The 18817-nt window shown below is 49.7% G+C and overlaps 1 protein-coding gene and 1 long non-coding RNA gene across 2 annotated transcripts; both read right to left on the reverse strand.

The window, feature by feature from the left end:
* Window positions 1-2878: 2878 nt before the first annotated feature.
* Window positions 2879-9062, reverse strand: LOC100666745 (uncharacterized). The gene is made up of 3 exons (XR_002786219.2): window positions 8136-9062; window positions 7625-7781; window positions 2879-4457 (listed from the first exon to the last, which is right to left on the reverse strand). It is a non-coding gene; the product is annotated as an uncharacterized LOC100666745 (long non-coding RNA).
* A 22-nt stretch (window positions 9063-9084) lies between these two features.
* Window positions 9085-9828, reverse strand: LOC135228625 (thyrotropin-releasing hormone receptor-like). Its single transcript, XM_064276434.1, is given in 3 exon segments — window positions 9085-9088; window positions 9138-9342; window positions 9345-9828. Coding segments are annotated over 3 exon segments (648 nt in total). The 5' UTR covers window positions 9784-9828.
* Between the last annotated feature and the right edge of the window lie 8989 nt (window positions 9829-18817).

The following is an 18817-nucleotide window of genomic DNA, read 5'->3' on the forward strand; positions in this document are numbered from 1 at the left end:
CTGTAATGGTGGATACATGACATTATGCATTTGTCAAAACCAATACCCATTGCTGTCGAGTCGATTCTCACTCATAGCGACCCTATAGGACAGAGAACTGCCCCAAGTAGCAGCTGGTGGATTCAAACTGCCGACCTTTTGGTTAGCAGCCATAGCTCTTAGCCACTGCATCACCAGGGCTCCTCAAAACCAACAGAACTGTACAACACAAAGAGTGAACTCTCTTGTCAACTATGAACTTCAGTTAATAACTGTCACAAATGTGCCACACTAATGCATGGTGTTAATAAGAGGAGAAACTGTGTGAAAAGGGTATAAGGGGTATATGGGAACTCTCTACTTTCTGCACAATATCTCTGTAAACCTAAAACTGTTCTAAAAAATAAAGAACTTTTTTTTTAAAGGTATTTTTTACGCAGACATTGGAAACTCTGGTGGCATAGTGGTTAAGTGCTACGACTGCGAACCAAAGGGTCAGCAGGTCAAATCCGCCAGGGGCTCCTTGTGAACTCTGTGGGGCAGTGCTACTCTGTCATACAGGGTCGCTATGAGTTGGAATCGACTCAACGGCACTGGGTGGTTCTGGGTATGCAGACATTGGATAACGCAGTGCCCAAAGTGGCCACTAGGTGGCAGCATTCGCACAGGCCAGCCGCTGTCAGAGGCCCGGGATAAAGGTAGCTGCCAGGCCTGAGGGAGGCCTCACCCCCTGTGGCTGTAAAGAGAAGGGCTGGCTGACAGCAAGCTCTGGGGGAAAGGCCAGGAAAGCCTAGGCCTTGCTGATACATCAAATAACGCCAATTCTCCGCCTGTTCTTAATTCTGATCAGCGCGTCTGTGGGGATCATCTGTTGTTTCTTTGCTGTTCCTGACACCCATGCCTTCTTCAGCACTTCAGTTTTCCTTTAGGGAAGTGCCCCTCCCTGATTCAGGTCTGCCCTGTACACTCACATAGGTTGTGCACTGCACAACTCCAGAGGACCCCCATCCACTGAGACCGTGCTGTGAGTGGTGCCACTGGAGTTGAGCAGCGTCCAACCTACACAACTGTCAATGGCAGCCGTTAAGTGACGATGCAGTAAGTTGCCCAGTCCACTCCTGGCCTAGCATATCATGACCACTGCAAACCAAACATATCCCAGATTTGAATTTGAATCCCAAGGAGAATGTGGAGCTGATTCATTCTGACACGGATGCCATAAAGCAACTGGCCGAGAGTTCCGGCTACGTGGATCTCCGGAGTTATTCTGGGTCTTTCCAAATCCAATAAATCCTTTTCTCATTTAGTTATCCAGAGATCATTGCTGTGGCTAGCAATCAAAGAACCCCAATACGTCACAATCTAGACCTCAAACTTTCCTCAAACTAGAAGCCAGATCTTAGCAAAGGGGCTCAAGTAATAAAAGTTAGTCTTCGTTCACTAATCCATTCATTTATGCATCGACCAGACACTGTTCTAGGCTCTAGGGACACAGCAGTGGAAAAGCCAGACATAGAACTCAGAATCTGGAGAGGAAGACCATGATATACAAATAATCACAAATAGCTCTAGAATTTGAAATTGTGAGGAGTATTGTGAAGGAAAAGATGGGATGTTACATGAAACATATTTTTAAGCAGCTAGTGCATATTTTTGGCTTGTTGTGTGCAAGCTCTTTCCATGCTTTATAACAGTTAATCCTCCGAACAGTGCTATGAGTTAAGTACTATTGTAGCTCCCATCTCACAGATGTGAAAACTAAGCTTCCATTAACTATAGGGAGTCCAAGCATCTCAGTTTGCCCAGAACAGAGGGTTTTCCTAGGACACAGGACTTTCAGTACTAAAACAGAGACAGTCTTGGGTGAACTGGGACAAGTTGGTCACCCTAATACATAACTTGGCTAAGGTTGTCATACTGTTAGTGGTAGGGTGAGTACTGAATCCAGATATGGCTTGACCCCAAATGCACTCAATGACTAACCTGGAGGCCTCCTTGGATGGTGTGGACAGTCCACAGAGAAACGGAGGAGAGCAGGAGAGGCTGAGGGCAGGAGGTGAGTGAGGAGGCTGAAGCAATGGCCCAGGCAAGAGATGGGATCGGAAATGGATGAATTTCACCCACTGATAACCAATTGGTTGTGAAGGGTGAAGGGGCAGAAGATTTGGGATGACTCCAGGACTTAGGCTGAGGGGTGGAAGGGAAGTGATCTAGGGGGAGGAAGACTTCGGATTGGTCATCTGGGTTTGAGGTGTCATCCAGGTCAAAATGCCAGCAGGCAGTTGGAGAAGAATCTTAGAGAATCTTTGTAGTGTATTTAGCTTGCCTGCTGCTTCCAGAGCCTCCTGTCTGCCACTCCACTGGTTGTAGATATCCAGCGCGATGCCTATTTGCCATGTTCCCAGAAGACAAACTGGCTGCCATCATCATGCCTTCATTGAGCCCCTGCTACATATAGAGACGCCTTCTGGGCAAATGGGTGCTACAGAGATGATGCCAAGAGGGTGCCTGCTCTTGGGAGCTCCCAGTCTTTCATGGGAGGGCATGCACATCTGAGCCACAAGCTCGGGAGCCACGTTGTCCATAATGCCGATGTTGAGAGGGCAGAAATAATCACTGAGAGCTGAGGTGGTCAGGGAGGCTTCCAGACGGCAGCTCAGCCCTAGTCTCCATCTATCTGCCTTTTGGTGAGTACGTGAATAACTGGCTCGCCTCATCCTCTGGGGGTGATCCTCACCAGGAAGGCCCTGGGAACCCACTGGAAGTTCTTCATACCTCTTCTCCCTCCTCCCCATGCCCAATAAAGTTATTTGCCCCCTTTGAAATGCGGGTGGTTTCTGAGGTGTCTAGAAGCTCCAATAAAGGGATAAATCCCCACTTTTAGGTGTTTACCCAGGAATATATAGCCAGACCCTGACATCAAGGAAATGAGCTCGGGGCAGGACTTGCTGCACCACTGGTTGGAAGGGGGCAAGCAGATGAAGAGGTAGCACCCCCTGTCTACCTTCTCTGTGGAAGGTATGTTCTCTCGTCTTGCAGCCACCCTGTGTGGTAGAGAATTCTAGTGCTCACCCACTTCTAGTTCTCCTTAGCTTTTGGGATCATAGGAAAATTACGCTCCCCTGTCCGCTTACCTGGTGGTGCAGTGGTTAAGAGCTTGGCTGCTAACCAAAAGGTCAGTAGTTCGAATCCAGCAGCTGCTCCTTGGAAACCCTATGGGGCAGTTCTACTCTGTCCTGTAGGATTGCTATGAGTCGGAATGGACTCAATGGCAATGGATTTGGCTTTTTTTTGGGGGGGTCCCTTACAATTAGACAGCCATGTCACTGGTTTTGACCCGTTGTTTTTGTTGCTGCCTGTGTTTTTATAATCGCTGATTTTGTCAGATTTTCTGGTGTTTTAGCTACAGTATTGTGGTAATTAGTATTTGTGAACCTACACCAATAACTTTTTTGAGAATGAAGTGGTGATTAAAGGAAAAGAAGGAGTGATACACAGGAATCATGATTTATGAGTGGCACCAGTACAAAAAACATCACTAAGGATTCTGTAGGGCCTGGTGGGGGAGGGGGTCCAGGTGGGGGAGGGGAGAGAGGTGACATTATGAGTTACCACACTGGGTGACACCAATGCTGGTGACGCCACTGCCAGAAGATCCCTGGCAAGTCCTCCCACGCTACCTGATCTCCACAAATACTTACCCACCCAGGCCGCCATTAGTACATACAGTATTTTTGTGTAAATTATAAAAAGTTGCCTCTCTCCTAAATGTGTATGTTTATTAAAAAACAAAAACCAAACCCAGTGCCGTCGAGTCGATTCCAACTCATAGCGACCCCATAGGACAGAGTAGAACTGCCCCATAGAGTTTCCAAGGAGTGCCTGGCAGATTCGAACTGCTGACCCTTTAGTTAGCAGCCGTAGCACTTAACCACTACGCCACCAGGGTTTCCGTATATTTATTAAACTAGGAAATTGCCTTACTATCCAAATCTAGGATGTGAGTGGTGACCCCTAGGGCTGTGCAGTGCACAACCTGTGCAACTCTACCCAGCAGCCCTGGACGCTCCTCCTCCAACAGCTGTGCTCTCTCCAGGTGTGCAGAGGCCCTTCACCAGTAGGGGTAAGGTGGTGGGCTTCACCCTGAGGTGCTGGGGCTGCTCCTGTCTGGACAGCAGGCTCTCTGCTTCCTTCTAAGAGCCCAAGCCCTGCTGGGAACAGTCTTTGATGACACTGTAGTACACAGGGGTGACCTTCTGGGGCGGGAGCTTGGGTGAGTCAGCTGGCACTGGAATAGCCCATGGAAGTCCTCCTGGAAGTGCTGGGACATGAGGGTGTAGATGATTGCAAAGGCAGCAGAAGAGCAGGAAGCTGAGGTTGCGGTAGGACAGGCTCAGGAAGGAATTCACCACCACCAGGGTGCGATATGGCAGCCACAGCAGAGCAAAGAGGACCACCACAGCCAGCATCTTGGTGACCTGCCAGTAAGACAAGAGAGAAAAGGAGCGCGTGGGTGGCAAGGGTGAATGCTGAGTTCGGGGACCTTTGCCTGGGCTATGCCCTTGTGCATGCCCTCCCTCAGCGCCAGCCCCACCTAGGAAACTTGTCTGCATCCTCCCATGTCCTGCTCCGGGCCTTTCTACTGGGACACTTACCTCCCCTGGCCAACCCACCCCCAAAGGACATGGATGGGTTCCCCGTACTAGAAGCACATTCATTAGTTCAGTGGGCCTCAGCCTCTGCCTCTATAAGGTGGAGACACAGTACTGCCTTTGTCGAAGGTGGACGTGAGGATTAAAGGAGTAAATGCTCAAAGAGCACGTAGAGCAGTGCCAGGTGCTGAATAAATGCGATGTGGGTGTTTGCTGCGACTACTGCTACTGTGACTACGACTGCTGCTGCTACTATTGCTATGGTTCCTACTACGACTACCGATGTTACTGCTGCCGCTACTGGTGCTGTTACTGCTACAGCTACTGATATTATTGATGCTGCTGCTACTAATGCTACTATTACTACTGCTGCTACTACTATTACTATTGCTATACTACTATTGCTATGGCTGCTACGACCACTGCTGCTGCTGCTGCTATTGCTACTTACTACTCACAATTGCATGGGGTTCGAAGTTGGGCTGAGCTGAGTTAGAATCTTGGCTCCTCCTTTAGCCAGCTGTTTAGTCTTGGAGGCGCTTCCTTCTCCAGCCACAAGCCCCCACCATCCGACATTCTCAGCCTCAGGGCTCACTTTTAGTGCTTTCCCTCATCCTGCTCCGTCCCCCCGAGAGCCTTTGCCCGGATGGTCTGTAATACCTCCCCCTCCCCCACCTTTTCACCTTCCTAACTCTTCAGCTCTCTGTTATCGCTTCCCTGACAACCCTAGATTAAATAAAGCCTCCTAGGGGTGGTATAAGAGCCCCGGCAGCACAGTGGTTAAGTGCTTGGCTGCTAACCATAATGTCGGCAGTTCGAACCCAGGAGAAAGATGTGGCAGCCTGCTTCCATAACACTACAGCCTTGGGAGCCTTACACTATAGAATCGACTTGATGGCAATGGGTATAGGGGTGGTACAGTCCCTGCGTGGTGCGAACAATTAACACTTTAGGCTGTTAACCAAAGGGCTGGAGGTTCCAGTTCACCCAGAGGCCCCTTGGAAGAAAGGCTCAGAGATCTACTTCCGAAAAATCAGCCACTGAAAACCCTGTGGAGCACGGCTCTACCCTGACACACATGGGGTCACCACATGTCTGAGGCTACCCCACAGTGACTTGTTAGAGGTGGTACAAGCTGGAAGGTGTTTCAAAAGATACATGGCTTCTAAGTTCAGGGATGAAAATACCACAGGGAACATCCGCCAAGGGGAGACAGGATGGCCTTGATACTGGGGAGGACAGTAAGGGCGCCCTCCCTCCGCCAAGGGGAGACAGGATAGCCCTAATACTGGGGAGGACAGTAAGGGCACCCTCCCTCCGCCAAGGGGAGACAGGATAGCCCTGACACTGGGGAGGACAGTAAGGGCGCCCTCCCTCCACCAAGGGGAGACAGGATAGCCCTGACACTGGGGAGGACAGTAAGGGCACCCTCCCTCCGCCAAGGGGAGACAGGATAGCCCTGACACTGGGGAGGACAGCAAGGGCACCCTCCCTCTGCCAAGGGGAGACAGGATGGCCCTGATACTGGGGAGGACAGTAAGGGCGCCCTCCCTCCGCCAAGGGGAGACAGGATAGCCCTGACACTGGGGAGGACAGCAAGGGCGCCCTCCCTCCGCCAAGGGGAGACAGGATGGCCCTAATACTGGGGAGGACAGCAAGGGCGCCCTCCCTCCCCATGGAGTCTCCAATACCCCTCCTGAGACCAGACCTCGGGTGGCAAAAGTTCACTGACGAGCTTAAATTGCTCCAGCTGCCTGGGCACTGGTGTGCACAGTGAACCCTGGGTATGTTCAGTCAGCTCTAAGGAATATGGAAGAGTCAACTTCCTCATGGGAGAGAAGTTAGCCTGGAATGTTCCAGCACACGGTTACCTCTCACAGTCTGTAAGTTTAGTGTCTATGAGCGAGCAATCTCTCCAAAGAGGTCTGGACCAACTAAGACAACATACTTTGGTGCTATAATAGTCCCCAAACCAAAAACACCAAACCCACCGCCGTTGAGTCGATTCTGACTCATAGCAACCCCATAGGAGAGAGGAGAACTGCCCAATAGGTTTTTCAAGGAGTGCTGATGGATTCGAACTGCCGACCTTTTGGTTAGCAGCCCATCTGTAAACCATCGTGCCACCAGAGCTCCATAATAGTCTGCAGGAACCATGACATCTCACGAATTCTCTGGTTAGTCTTGACTCCTGATCCTGCCAAATTCAGATTCAATTCCATTCCCCTCTAGACTCAACTGGGTGATAACTACTGGATAGGACAGCCTGGAGTCTGAAGACAAATTGTCTAGGTTCAAATCCCTGCTCTGGCACTTACCAGCTCTGTAACCTCGGGCATCCTCTGTGACTCAGTTTCCTTATCTGTCAAATAGGGATGGTAATAGTACAGACTTCATAGAGTTGTTGTAAAAATTAAATACGCTAGCTCCTGTAAGGGTCTGGCACATAGCAAACGCTCAACATTTAATGCCTCTTCCCTGTTGCAATTGTACTTTACATTTTGAAAGGGCTCTCAGGGAAAAAGAGAAAGACCCTCAACGAGATGGATTGACACAGTGGCTGCAACAATGGGCTGAAACATTGCAATGATTGTGAGGATGGCGCAGGACTGGGCAGTGTTTCATTTTATTCTACATAGGGTTGCTGAGTCTGAACCGGCTCAATGGCACCTAACAACAACAACCCTATGGATCACAATGGTCTGATCCCATTATGCCTGGGGTCACTATGAATCCGGGCAGCTAACAACAACAACAACAACAACAACTCTTAGGCATCGAAGAATGCTCAGTCCACAGACAACTCCACTATCAGTAGAGACATTCATGATCCAACAACAACAGCAATAATAGTAATGATGATGGATACTGTAGACTGAGCACCTACCACATGCCAGATTCATGTGATTTTCACTACCATCGAGGTAGGTGTGTACTGTAATTATTCTCACTTTACAGAGGAAATTAAGGCGCAGAGAGGTGAAGTGACTTACCCTAGGCCACACAGCACAGCCGCGGCAAAGCTGAAGCTAGATCCACTCTGACTACTCTCTTCTCCTCCAGAACTTTCTCCTCTAAAGCGCAAACAGGAGTTTGGTCCAGGTGCTCCCAGGCTGAGCCCCAGGTGGTAAACAAGAGTGGTTAACAGGCCTGTGGGAGGGAAGAAAGAGCTTTTGTCCAGAGCCTGAGGCACGACGGCCAACACTGAGGCTAAGGCTTCAAACCTGCTCAGCCCCAGTCCCGCCCCCTCCCTTTAATAACCCCCTTGAGCTAAGGTGCCTGCCAAGCTGGCCAGACCGCAGGAGCTGTTTGAGGTGGCTGACAGGAGCCCCCTACAGCGACCTGCGCAGGGAGGCAGGGAGATAGCAACAGATGGCCCTGGAGAGCTGAGTGACTCAGCCTGGGTGGGCACCCTGGGCACCCTCCCCTCTCCCCCACAAGCTGAGGGCGGGGGCGGGAGACAAAGGATGAGGAGCAGTTGGGCCCAGGGAGCACTCCTCCTACCTGCATTGTGTAAAAATCCTTGAGCTTCTAGCTGCGGGAGTCCCAGTCGGTGGGCAACACAGAGAGTCCCACATGTGGGTTCTCAAGCCAGTTTCCTCGCTGAGTCAACTTCCTTACATCCCTAGTCCCCACTGAGCCTGTTTCCTTGTCCACAAAATAAGGATTAAAATTCCCAAACAGGGCTAATATCAAGAACTGTCACAGAATCAGGCATACAGTAAGTGCTCAATAAATGCTGGAATTCTCCTGGCCTCACCGCAGCCTTGACCCACTTCAGGGCTTGAGCTCTTCAGGTCCCTGGAGGCAGCTTTCTAGTAGTACGGGCCTGGAAAGTTACTTCGCCTCTCCGAACCTTCTCATCAGTGGAAGGAGAATAGCAGCCGCCATGCAAGCTACCCACTGTGAAAGTTTAATACTAATACCAATTGCCTTGGGGTCATTTGACTTATGGCAATCCCATGTGTGTCAGAGTAGAACTGTGCTCCACAGGGTTTTCAAAGGCTGATTTTTTCGGAAGTAGGTTACCAGGCCTTTCTTCCAAAGTTCCTCTGGGTGGACTTTAACCTCTAGCCTTTCTTTAGCAGCCAGACTCATTAATCGTTTAGTTAGCACCACCAGGGACTTCTTTAGTACTAATAAACAGCATTTATTGAGTACTTACTTTGTGACATACAGTGGGCGAAAGACGTTAGGTGGATTATCTCATTTCTCTGGACTGTCCAATGTGGTAGGCACTGCCATTGTTCCCCTATAGCAGAAGAGGAAACTGAGGCTTAGAAAGGCAAAGCTATCTCGGCGACACTGGGTTTCTGGGTATGCCTCGAAAAGCACAGGCTCAGGAAGTGGACAGCAGGGATTTGAAATTGAGAAGTCTGACTCCGGAAGAACCCAAGCCTTCCATCCACCATTCTGCAGGCTCATACAGGGGTGGGGGCCAGGACCGAGGTGTCTACCTGCTTCCGGGAGTTGAGGGCGCCCTTCCTGGCCCTGGAGCGGAAGCGCGCTTGGCCGGCGGAGCCGCCCTGATGAGCAGAGCCCGAGCGCCCGGGGCCGCCAGTGGGCAACCCGCAGACGAAGAGGTTGCGTGCGATGAGCGCGGAGAGCGCGGTGGCCAGGCCCAGGGGCAGCGCGTAGAAGAGCGCAAAGTCGAGAAAGTAGAGGGGCAGGTAGAGAGAGCGCGACACGCGGTAGTCACACTGCACCCGCACGCAAGGAAGAGCCAGAGCACGCAGTAGGCACCGGCGCCGAATCACACGAGCGCCGCGATGCGCTTGGCCCGCGCCCCTGTGCACGGCGCCCGGGCGTGCAGTGGACTGCAGAGGTAGCGCTCCACCGTGAACGCCGTGATGGAGCTGCTGGAAGAGTTGATGCCCACGTACTGCAGGTAGGTGATGCCCAGGCAGCCCATGCGGCTGAAGACCCAATCCCAGGCGGACATTACCTTGGCCACAGTGGGCACTCCCGCTGCCAGGAGCACCAGCAGCTCCGCAGCGGCCAGACTTACCAGGTAACAGTTGGTGGGTGTGATCATAAGGCGGCTCCAGACCACCACCAGGGCCACCTTGTCGTTGCCCGCCACACCCACAGCGCACACTAGGGGCACCAGGGCTAGAATCACCTCCTGTACCGGCAGCGGGGGCCGCGGCATGGTGCCCAGGCCAGATTTGTTCGCGCGCTCAGGGGACCCGGCGGTGTTCTCCAAGCTCCCCTGCCCGCTCTGCACCCTTAACACACAAAGTTGGAAAATGACTCCTGGCTGCCAAGGTGAGCTCTGGACTGGGCTCTGGGAATGTTCTGCTTGCAGGTAGCTGGGCGTCCGGCAGGGACCTCAGGCCGAACTGGTTTCTACAGCTCGGTGCGGACGCTAGGGGCTCAGAGGAACCAGGAGGTGGAACTGATAGGCGCACGCTGCTCAGTTTCCAAGACACCACTCTGATATTAGTTGGCGCGATCTCTCCTGGGGTTTACTGCGGGCGCGCATTCCGGACTATGGCGCTGCGCTCTAGCTAGTGACCTGGGCGCCCCAAGCCGCCTGCTACAGGACAGACTACCTCAGCCCTCTTGGGGCTTACCTCTGCTCCCCGGGTTAGCGGGGCTCCGGAGACTCGGGAAGTCGGGTGGCCGGGCAAGGGCCTGTATCTAACTGCTGCCTGGGTAGCCTTTCTCTCCACTCTGCTTTCCGCGACCCTCTCAGGCCGGCTTCTCTGCGGCTCGGCTGGGCTGGCTGCCCCAGGCCCTGGTCTTCCTCACCAGCTGCTGGCATCGCCCCCTGGACACCTCGGGTCAGGTGGGGGTGCAGGGTGTCCTGAGGAAGTGAGGCTAAAGGAAGCTTGCCCTGGGCTTTTGCTCCTTCCCTATCTCTCTCTTCTCCAGGGGCATCTCCATGGGGCAGACGGGGAGGAGTCCACCACCTGGCTGGCTTCTCCACACAGTCCTTGAATCCTGTAGTGTTCACACTGGCAGAAGCGTCAGCCTCACAACAACAAATGGGAGATGAGGTCCAGAGCTCCCCGGAAAGGATTTGCCCCTCTAGGCTTGGATCGGTCCTGTCTCCCCTAAACTCCTCTTCTCCTTGTGGCATTTTCACTTGCTCCTGCTTACCTATCCCAGGCTTCTTTTTTTCGTTCTGAAGAGGGATTTGTAGGTTCCTGAAGGGCGTGTCCACCTTCCCACAGGGATCTACCCCATCTCCAGGAACAAGCAGTTCAGGATCTTTATCTGGGTGTCTGCTGCAGGAAAACGGGCTTTAAAGACAGTTGAGTGAGTGAACGAAGAAACAGGAACGTGTTTCTTCACTGGAGGAAGCTTCCTGAAGGTCGATATTCCCGAAGGGATACAAACTGCCCCCACGAGCCAGCTCCATGCCTGTGTTTGCTGCTGCTGATCCATCAATTACGTCCTCTAAAAATCTGTTTTTTCATCTGGGAAATGGGAGTGATAGTAAGAGAACTTGCCCCAGAGCATCTTTGGGGGACTTACATGAGATGACATGAGTAAAATCCATGTAAAGTGCCTGACACATGACAAAACCAAAAAACAAAGATTGCTGTGGAGTCGATTGTAAGTCATAGTGACCTTATAGGACAGAACAGAACTACCCCGTGAGGTTTCCAAGGCTATAACCTTTGTGGAAGCAGACTGCTGCATTGTTCTCCTGCAGAGCGCAGCTGAACTGCCGACCTTTTGGTTGGCAGCTAAGTGCTTAACCACTGCGCCCCCCAGGGCTCTGACACCTGACAACCAATGACTGTATTAGTGATGACAGTTATTATGCTATATAAAAGAGTCCCCTGACTCCTTAATGTCCAAGCACAGTTTGGATTTCAAAGTCTTAGTCTATAGATCCAGTAAATGGACAAGAAATGAATGGGAGGTATTTCAGGGGCACCAGCCAGGGTCCAGAGTCCTTGGGTGGTATAAATGGTTAAGTGCTCAACGACTAGTCGAGTGGTTGACAGTTCAAACCCACCCACAGGTGCCTTGGAAGATAGGTCTGGTGATTTGCTTCCAAAAGGTCACAGCCTTGAAAACCCTGTGGAGCAGTCCTACTCTGCCCATGTGGGGTTGCCAGGAGTCAGGATCGACTCGATGGCAACTAACAACAACTGCAGCCAGGGTCCAGGACGTCCTCTGTTGTCAGTCTTTATAAGAATGGTGGCTAATGTGTGTGTATGAAGCCCCTACTATTGGCTGGTATAGCTCTGCATTCTTTAAATAATTCATTTTATACTTGCAACACCCTATGGGGAAGGTGTTAACAATATGCCCGTTTCACAAACAAAGAAAATGAGGCCCAGAGTAGTTAAGTAACTTGCTCAAGCATACATAAGGTTAATAAGGTGATGGGAGTGGGGGTGGGGGATGGACTAGGATTGAACCCATAGCCTGCCTGTGGAGTCCCTGTTCTTACTCACCACACTATGCTACCTCTCTGCACTATACTCTTCCCTGGAACCTTCAGCAATAACTATAGCAAAGCATCCCACTCCGGACCCTGCCAGGTGCTTCACATTGGTTTTCTCTCGCTAATCCCCATAACCCTGACTGGCAGGTATTAGTATTCCCATTTTATAGATGAGAAAACTGAGGTCCAGAGACAAGTGATTTCCAATGTCACAAAGCGAGTCAGGGGCCAAGCGGAAAGTGAACGCCAAACTCCCAACTACACTCCCTGTGAGACAGGGAAGAGATCGGAGTGGCTGAATTTAATAAGGGCTACATTTCAAGGCCCTGTGTGTTCGACCAGCTATAATTAAATCTAAACCTAAGTGCAGTCCACCATATAACTTTTACAGCTGGTACCCAAGAACTACTTGTAATTAACAAATTAGATGCTTAGACAAAATAAGGGGCTAAATTTCAAGGCCCTGTGGGCTTGACCAACTATAAATTACTGATAATCCTCCCAAACTGTTTTTCAAGGCTTCACCAGGTATAGAGCACGAGCAGTAAAGATCGACGTGGCCTATGAATGACCTTCCACATGAGACAAACATGAACAGAGACCCCTCGCTGGGGCTCGAACCAAGATCTAGAGACATCACGCATGCATGACGTCCCAGAATAAGTCCTGTTCGACATCCCGGCAGCTTTTGTGACAGACTCCACCTTGGTTCCAGCAACCTCTGAGAGAAAGTCCATCTTGAATTCTAACTGTGCACGCATTTGATTTTCATAATCTCTCCCCTTCTCCTGGAAATCTCCACCCATCTAATGAATAAAGATAATGCCTTTTCCCGCTTAAAAACTTCTATAAGCCCTAGAGAATCCTTTGTTCCGTGAGAGACTGGAGGCTATCGTAGGTGGAAACCCCTCTCCCTCTCTCCCTAGTGAGCCTTTTACTTTGTTTCTGCCCCTGATAAACCTTTGTTTGTATGGAACCTCTGAGCCTCTCCTGGTTGTTCTTGGTCAGAAGAAGGTAAGAACCTAAGCAGGGCTTAGTCCTGAGTTGGGAAGCCTTGCCCTGTAACACCCGTCCCTACCCCAAACTCAGCTATCCCTTACTTAGCTTTTTACAAGATGGCAGATGCCAGTGAAGCCCAGGGTGCCCCCTCCCCACCCCAGGGCATGGCAGTCCTTCCTGAGTATGGCCCAACACAACCCTTTTAGCCATAGTAAATATAAGTGGCTCCTTGAGTTTCTCTCTCTCTAAGGCTGCCAGCTCTCTCTCCTCCTTGTTTGAATTGTCTAGTTGCCAGCAGCAAAGGGCAGAACTTGGCAATGAGCTAAGTATGTCTAAAACAGAGGTCATTATTTCCCCAGCCCCTGCCTGATCCTTCTCTAGTCTTCTCCATCTTAGTAAAGGCAATACCGTATATCCAGTTGCTAAAGCCAAATATTCAGGAGTCATTTTTGTCTCTCTCTCGCTGCTGATATCCACTTCGGGATCCCATAATATACCATTTGGGAGCTAAGGGTCACTTGATGTTGTTAACCTGGACAACTCTACAAAGACATCTACTCGTGTTCTTTTTGTTCTGCTCCCGAGCCAGATTAGGCACAGCATGCACCCAGACATTTGTGGCTAATCAGTTAATAATAAGCTTTTGTCCACAAGTAACAGAATGCCTGATTTCATGTGGCTTAAAAATCGGCGACCTCCCCCAGTAGCAACAAGCACACACAACACCCAGATCTTGGTTTCTAATACCATTGCCTTGAAGAAATGCCTCATTCAAGAACTGGGCCAGGAAATATACAAGATGAGCCTGAGGATCTTGTACTGCCAGAAAATAAGGAAGTGCTCAAACAAACAACCCCCAAACAAACAAAACCCACCCTACAATGATGAGGGCATGTTAAAGGGGCATAGGAGCCCAGTGAGAGAGCTCCCAATGGCCAAAGCTGGATCAATTTGAGCAGCAAAATAAAGTAGTATTTAATTAAACCCAAAGTAGAAAATAAATATCTGAGTCTGTACTGATATAAATAAATGACTGCATAAATAAATAAGTGGTAGAGGATGGACAAATCTCCCATACAGAAGAATTCCAAGTAATTTGTGTACATACTTGTCATGGATTGAATTGTGTCACCCCAAAATACATGTCAACTTGGTTAGGCCATGATTCCCAGTAGTGTGTGGTTGTCCTCCATTTTGTGATTGTAATTTTATGTTAAAGAGGATTAGGGTGGGATTGTAACACCCTTACCCAGGTCACATCCCTGATCCAATATAAAGGGAGTTTCCCTGGGGTGTGGCCTGCACCACCTATCATCTCTCAAGAGATAAAAGGAAAGGGAAGCAAGCAGAGAGTTGGGAACCTCGTACCACTGAGAAAGCAGTGCCTGGAGCAGAGCATGTCCTTTGGACCCAGGGTTGCTACGTGGAGAAGCTCCTAGTCTGGGGGAAGATTGATGAGAAGGCTGACAGAGAGAGAAAGCCTTCCTGAATTAGGGCTTTAGCCTACTTTACTGTGAAGAAATAAATTTCTCTTTCTTAAAGCCATCCCCTTGTGGTATTTCTGTTATAACAGCACTAGATGAGTAAGACAGTGGCTTTAAAGAACAGAGATTTATTTTCTCGCTTTTGCAGGCTAAAAGTTTGAATTCAGGGCTTTGACTCCAGGGGAAGGTCCTTCTTTGTCTCTTTCTGCATCTACTGTTGGTTGAGGTAGTGTTTATCAGGTTTCTCCGCTGTAAAATTACTTTTTTCTCTTTCCATACTATACTGTTTGGAAGGAAGTAACTAGGCACAGTCCACACTTAAGGAGGGGGGAGTTACTCTCCATCTCCTTAAAGGGGTATTATGTATTGAAAGGTGTTTCCTTGGTGATTCTGGCCTTGTAGAGTCATCCGTCAGGTGTCTCTTCACTGAGCGTCTTCCCCCTCTGTATGTCTCTGTGTCTGCTCTGCTCTTTTTTGTAAGACACCACTTAAGAGTGGTTAGGTTTAGGACCTACCCTACTCCAGTATGACTCATTAACATTAAAAAAAAAAGTTTCCAAACAGGGTCACATTAACAGGTGGAGGGGCTGCGACCTCAATATACGTTTTGGGGGAGGCATGGAGGTACCAGCAGTTCTGGGGTTGCAACATTTTTAACTTGCAATCTAGGGGGAAAGAAATGAATTCTCTCTTAAGAATCTATATACTAAATTCCAGGAAAGGTCTCTGATTGGTCTGCTTTGGGTTAGATGCCCTTCCCTTAGACCAATCACTGTAACCAGGAAAATGGGGAACCAGGGCGAGAGTTAGGGTGAGGCGAGGCACCTAGGTACAAAATTTAAGGCGGCATTGTTCTTGGATGCTGACTCTGCATCTCACCGAGAGTGAGTGCTCCGTTAAGAGAGAGGTCACCCAGAGGCTCAGGTTTGTGCAAGAGTAAACACCTCCTTAAACCCTGTGCCTGAGGTGCCTCACTTGCCTCACTCTAGTCCCAGTCCTGTAGGGAAGTGAGATTGGCCAGAGCTGTGGACAGGAAGTGCCGAGGTACTAGGATCGGGCACCAGAGTGACATGGCATGACAACACCCATAGTGGTGGAACAGCGGCTTCTCCAAAACTGTTGAATGAAGAAGTGAGGAAAGTGTGCCGGGCAGACGAAGTAGCAGATGCCCACTACAGAAGTGCCTTCTGATCCCTCAGCTTCCACCTGGCTCTCGGAACACTCACCCTGGGTTGCTTGCTTTTGCGATGCCATGCTGTGAGAAGCCCAAGCTGATAGCCAACGCAGCCAGGAGCTACTTACCTGCTCCTTCTGTCCATTAGCAAACTGTCCTTTGTCTTCAGAGTGCTGGGTGTGACTCAAGCCAGTCAAACCCAGTTTACTAGCCTACATGCCAAAGAAAAAATGCAATTTGTCTTACTGCATCTGCGTGCCAGGATAACCTATGTAGTCCATACAGTTTATATGTACTTTCTTGTGAGAGACGGTATAAAATGTTCCTCCTCCCTTTGTTCAGGGAGCTTGATTTGAGGTAGGCACCATCTTGTTCCTTGCCTGCGCTGCGCTCTTCCTCCCTCCTCACCTCCGTGTGTCTTTATTGACGAAAAGCCGCGTGGAGCAGGACCTGCCTTGGGTAACAAAGCCACGTGTAGGCACTGCAGGCAGCAGTACTAGCTGAGCCCAGATGTGACAGCCCAGCCCAGGCATCAGACGTGAACGAAAAAGACTCTGAATTTCAGCCCCCAATGAGAAAATTGGGACTCAGATGGAGATATGAATTGTCCAGAATCATAAAGCTAACAAGTGGCCAAGCTGGGGAGCTGGGACTTGGTTCTTGATGCAACTGATTCCAAAACTCATGCAGTTTTAAGTACTGTGTGTGTGGTCAGGGAGGACTTCCTTGAAGAGGTGCACTGTGAACGTGGTTAGCTGTTGGACAAACCAGCTGGGAGGTTCAGTGTGATATTTAATGTTGTGTGTCAACTTGGCTAGGCCATGATTCCTAGTATTGTGCAATTGTCCTTCATTTTATGGTCTAATGTAATTGTTCTCCATTTTGTGGTTAAAAAAAAAGTAATTATTCTCCATTTTATGTATTGTAAATCCTAAATCTCTATGTGTTAATGAGGCAAGATCAGGGTAGGGTGTATCTTGAGTCACACCCTTATTAAAGGGTTATTCAAGTCACCATCTTACTCAAGCCTTATTCAAGTCACCACCTTACTCAAGCCACTGCCTTATTCAAGTCATACCCTTCCTCAAGTCACAGCCTTACTCAAGTATCTGATGTAGGGGGAGTTTCCTTTGAGGGTGTGACCTGTATCCAATATATATGGACGCTTTGGCAAATATCTCACTCTTGGAATCCTGCGTCTGTTTTGTCATCATCTGTCCTCCAATTCTTGGGACTTGAGCCAGCAGCTTGCCGTACGACCTGCCTGTTCTGGGATTCACCAGCTTCTGCAGCCCTGTGAGCCAGATCCTGAGATTTGCCAGCTTCTGCAGCCCCGTGGGCCAGCAGCCTGTCTTTTGACCTGCCGATTTGGAATTCATCAGCCCCTGTAACCATGGGAGTTAGGAGAAGCCTTCTTCCCAAGGCCTGACCCACAGATTTGGGACTTGCCAGCCTCCACAATCACATGAGCCATTTCCTTGAGATAAATATACACGTCATTGGTTTTGCTTCTCTAGAGAGCCCAGCCTAAGACATGCAGAAAGGAGGCAGCCTCAAGCATGTCTGGCAATTGAGCATGGGCAGTGCCTTGTGCTAGATGATAGGGCCCCTCCCCTTTTTCCCAGCTTGCAGTTGGTGGGGGATAGATGGGGCAAGGGCTGAGGAAGGGAGGGAATCCTTGTGCTTCAGCTCAGCTCATTTGCCCATGACCATGGTTGAGGTTTGCTGCCCCCTGCCTCACCATTCCTGGAAGGTGGATCATGAAGTGCTTGTGGCAGATGGAAATCCATCTCAGCCCACATTGGGGCAGCTCCTGCACTTAGCCAAAGGTAACTGTATTTAAGAATACAAAGTATATTTCTTAAAAAATGTATACTACATTTATAACAGCTTAACTGGTACATGGGTAGAATAAAAGAACAAAATCTCAAAGGTAATAACTAATACCCTAATGACTCAAGCTTAGGAATTGTTCATCGAAATTTCCATGTGAATAATAGCCACCTAACTAGGCCTCCCAACCTCAAATGCCCTCTCCTCCTGATTTCTGCCTCTGCCTCCCTCCCCACTCCTGGAATTAGCAATTGTCACCTGAAGTGACCCTGGAAATGGTGTGAGGAGCCTGAAGTTCCTCCCATTGTGGTTTCCAAGCAGAACAGATATGCTCTTCTCCCAGCTGGGCATGGAGTTAGTCACCGAGAGAAATGCTCCCTGATGACAGTGGCCAACAAATCACCAACAATGCCAGCCACTGGATCCCTTCCAGGGAAGGGAACTGTCAATAGGCTGGTGTTTGACACCACAGGTCAACTACCACTAATATCACCACTTCCTCAGCTCAGAGCCCAGCCCAGATGTCCCAGGCACTTGCTTCCTGCTGGTGGGGAAGCAGAGGCTGTGCTGTCTTTGAAGGATCTCCACTCAGTCAGTCATTCAACAAACATTTACTGAGCACGTGCTCCATGCTGGATGTGGGGGATGCAGAAATGAACGAGTCAGTCATTGACTTGTTCACTTCCATGAGCATTCATTTATTCATGCATTCATTCATTCAACAAATATTTGATTTGGGCCTAGACACATTGTAAAGGCTTGAAAAAATGGTCTAAATGGTTTGATATTTCTCCCATGAGACGTGGGGTCTATGTCCCCTCCCCTTGAAGCTGGGCAGATTTGTGACTGCTTTGACAAGTAAAGCGTGACAGAAGTGATGCTGTATGACTTCTGATGATAGGTTATAAAAGGCCGCACAGCTTCCACCTGGCTCTCTTGGAGCACTCACCCTGGGATGCTTGCTTCTGGGATGTTCTTGGCATGTCATGCTGTGAGAGGCCCAAGCCACATGTAGGCTCTTCAATCAACGGTCCTAGCTGAGCCTAGCCTACATGTGACAGCCCAGTCCAGACATCAGACATGTGACTGAAAAAAATTGAATTCTAGCCCCCAGCCATTTGAGTCACTCCCAGCTGAGGCCAAGACATCAAGGAGCAGAGACAAGCCAGCTCCACTCTGGCCTGTTCAAATTCCTGATGCACAGAACCCATGAGCATTATAAAATTGCTTGTTTTTTATGCCACTGAGTTCAGGGTGGCATAGTGGTTAAGTGCTACGGCTGCTAACC

This window comes from Loxodonta africana, chromosome 24 (genome assembly GCF_030014295.1).
Source record: "Loxodonta africana isolate mLoxAfr1 chromosome 24, mLoxAfr1.hap2, whole genome shotgun sequence".
Lineage (NCBI taxonomy): Eukaryota > Metazoa > Chordata > Mammalia > Proboscidea > Elephantidae > Loxodonta > Loxodonta africana.